This window comes from Myotis davidii, unplaced genomic scaffold, assembly GCF_000327345.1.
Source record: "Myotis davidii unplaced genomic scaffold, ASM32734v1 scaffold125, whole genome shotgun sequence".
Taxonomy (NCBI): Eukaryota; Metazoa; Chordata; class Mammalia; order Chiroptera; family Vespertilionidae; genus Myotis; species Myotis davidii.
The window spans coordinates 4,664,654-4,668,109 of record NW_006299390.1 but is presented as its reverse complement, the minus strand read 5'-3'; the positions used below and the strand labels follow the sequence as shown (position 1 = coordinate 4,668,109).

At 35.5% G+C, this 3,456-nt stretch overlaps 1 protein-coding gene across 7 annotated transcripts in view; it reads right to left on the bottom strand.

Moving 5' to 3' along the window:
* Positions 1-3,456, bottom strand: part of PTPN12 (protein tyrosine phosphatase, non-receptor type 12) — a 58,372-nt gene that overhangs the window by 16,803 nt on the left and 38,113 nt on the right. For all 7 annotated transcript variants that reach the window (XM_015571239.1, XM_006774908.2, XM_006774909.2 and 4 more), the window contains one exon: positions 441-526. In XM_015571239.1, coding sequence (XP_015426725.1) covers positions 441-526 — 86 coding nt within the window. The remainder of the gene's footprint in view (positions 1-440; positions 527-3,456) is intronic.

Genomic DNA, 3,456 nt, shown 5'->3' with positions numbered 1-3,456 from the left:
TTTCTAAGCCTTTCATCCGCCCCCACTCAGGTTTACCCCTTGCCGTGCTGGCGTGGCACACTTTAGAAAAATATGACTCCACACTCCCAGGACAGGTTCCTGCCTCAAACCCCACCCTTACAGGAAACAGCTCGGGGTGGGCACAGCGGTTGCCAAGACAACCCCTAAAGGACTGACTTCCTTCCGCTTGGTCATGGCAGTTGTGGTAGTGATGAGCACCACCCATGGTTTTTATATAAGTAGACACTACTGAAATTTTATCAAGTGAAACAAAATTTATGTAGTACAGTAATCAATTAATTGCTATACATATGCTACATCCTAAACAAAAGACTAATAAAAGTTATAAAGAAAACTTAGGAATTAGTCAGCATTTGTTATTTTAAAAAACAGTGAGTAAAATAAAAGTGTCCTTTCAAAGAAAATGCGACATACAATACCTGCGAGTCCTTGGTGGTTTTGGAGGGGGAGAATCTTGTTTGTCAGAATCTATGGAGCTGACCATATTTTCAGTGTTAATTTCATTCTGCCAAGAGAGGAAAATGCTTCATTAAAGTTAGGAAAAAAATAAGTTTCTTTCCTCATATTTCAAATAAATTGTTTCTGGGCTTTTGAAATTTTCAAATATTACCAGTTTTTCCAAGTAACAAAATGGGCCTTAAATATTCCATATTTTAGCCTGAGAGGCTATCAAACCCAGTCCATCTCCAGTTACTGAAAAATCAATTGTGTACAGCAGCATTTCAACATACTTCAAGTGCTACTATAAAAAGAAAACAGATTTTCCCAGCTTTCAGCAGCAAAAAAAAACCCCACCCCAAAACCCAAAACCAAAAATAACAGATTTCCTAAGGAAATAAAGATCGAAGATATCTTTTTTAACACATCACTACGCTAGAAACTTAACATGCATCGGGAAAAAGCCAACAACAAAATAAGACTTATACCCTTCACCCTCCCAACCTATTGTGGACCTCTATTGCTACCTAGAACATTTATTAAACAGGTTCCAGAACTCATTTTAATCATTTCTTGTCCTACTCTCCCTCTGTCACTACATTAGTGTCCATTACTGTAGAGAGCTCTATATCACTGCAGATCAATGTTTATCTCTCTCCCTAAAATCAGTAAACATATCCTTGCATGAAGATTAAGTAAGTCATGGGATGTAATGTACACATAACTACAACTAACGATCTGTATTGTATATCTGAAAGTCCCTAAGAGAGTAAAGTTTAGAAGTCCTTATCACGAGAAAACTTTTTTTAACTATGTGTGGTAATGGATGTTAACTAGACTTATTTTTGTGATCATTTCACAATATATACAAATATCAATCATTATGCTGTATATCTGAAACTAATAGTCTTATATGTAAATTATAGCACAATAAAAAATAATTTGAAAAAAATTTCTATATGATTAAAAATGTTAATGGTTGGGGGCAAAGGGAGGTGCAAAAGGGTATGGGGAGGTAAATGGTGGTGGAACTTGATCTGGGTGGTAAACACAGAATACAAAGTACAGATCATGTGTTGTGGAATTGTGGATTTGAAACTTGTAAAATTTTATTGACCAGTGTCACCCCAATAAATTCAATGAAAAGGAAAAAGTAATGGCTAGAATATTTTTCATTTCTATATACTAAGGACATGAGAGTTTAAAACATCTGTATTTCTGTAGTATAAAAACCTTAAACTTTGAAATTAATATTGCATTTATGGGGGAAAAATTGGTGTATTTTTCAATTAAAGTTTAAAGAAAAATGCACACCTATTTAGCTTTTTGAAATATTAAATGAATCCCAAATTAGATAAGATTAGATGCAATAATATGTTAGCATTCTATTCTATATTATAAACTATTTGGCTACATTTAGCACAGGTTATAACAGGCTTTAGTTAAACTAAAGGGAAAAAATGATGACAACGTATGAGGCCTAGTTGTACAATCATTCCTCTGTTAATGAAGGAAATAAGAATGAGGTCACATAAATGAATTTACAAATCTGAAATTTCCACTTGGCTTATTAAGGAAGAATACAGTTCTTACAACTCATGGATTAATGTTAGATTATACTAACACACTGAAATCAGCATTTGATAACAAATCTCTCATTTAGAAAACCAAGAAATTTCAAACAAATAGTTTGGGAAATTGCCAAAACCATGGAAAGAGGAAAACGAAGGTTACAAATTTTGCAACTCATTTCCTCATTTTACTTCAATTATTGGAGCTAAGCTGGTTTATCATGTGATAGTTGTCATAGGGTTAAATGACTAAAATTTTTACTAAAAAAATAGCCCCCATATCTTTAAGGACAAAGGTGATTATACAGGGAGGAAAGAAGAGAGCTAGTTTGAAAAACAGGCAGAAAGGAGAACAATATAAGAATATATATTTTTATCAGGTCAAAAGTTTGGATATCTGCCTGGTATGTGCTTGATGGCTGAGTATATACCTATGAACCAGCAGGGCCCGGGTTCAATTCCTGGTCAGAGCACATGCCCAGGTTTAGGGCTCGATCCCTAGTAGGGGGCATGTAGGAGGCAGCCGATCAATGATTTCTCTCATCCTTGATATTTCTCTCTCTCTTTCCCCCTCTCCCTTCGTCTCTGAAATAACTAAAATATATATGAAAAACAAGAAAGTTTCGATATCCAAAAAACTCTTTTATACTAAAATTTACCTTCATCGTTTTCATTTTTTAATTTTCACCTGAGGAAGATATGTTAATGTTTTTTAAAATTGATTTTTAGCCCTAGCTGGTTTGGCTCAGTGGATGGAGCATCGGCCTGCGGACTGAAGGGTCCCAGGTTTGATTCCAGTCAAGGGCATGTACCTTGGTTGCGGGCCCATCCCCAGTGGGGAGTGTGCAGGAGGCAGCTGATAGATGTTTCTCTCTCATCAATGTTTCTGACTCTCTGTCCCTCTCCCTTCCTCTCTGTAAAAAAATCAATAACATATATTTTTTAAAAATTGATTTTTAGAGAGAAGGGGAGGGAGAAAAGAAGGGAAGAGAGGAAGAGAAAGAAACATCAATGTGAGACACATAGATTAGTTGCTTCATATATGCACCCAGACCCAAGATCAAACCCACAGCCTACATATGTGCCCTAACTGGGAATCAACCCTGCAACATTTCGGTGTATGGGACAATGCTCCAGGTAACTGAGCCATCCAGCCAGGGCTAAATATTTTTTCTTACTTTTAAGCCAGGGCTAAAATTTAACTTTAAATGATAGTTGACATATATTGGTTTCAAGTACACAACATAGTATTAGATATTTATATACCTTACAAAGTGATCACAATATTTCTAGTAACCATCTGGCATCATACAGGTATTACAGTATTACTGACTATATTCCCTATGCTGTAAATTTCATCCTAGTGACATATCTATAACTGACAGTCCATATTTCTTTCTATATATATACTAGAAGCCCAGTGCGC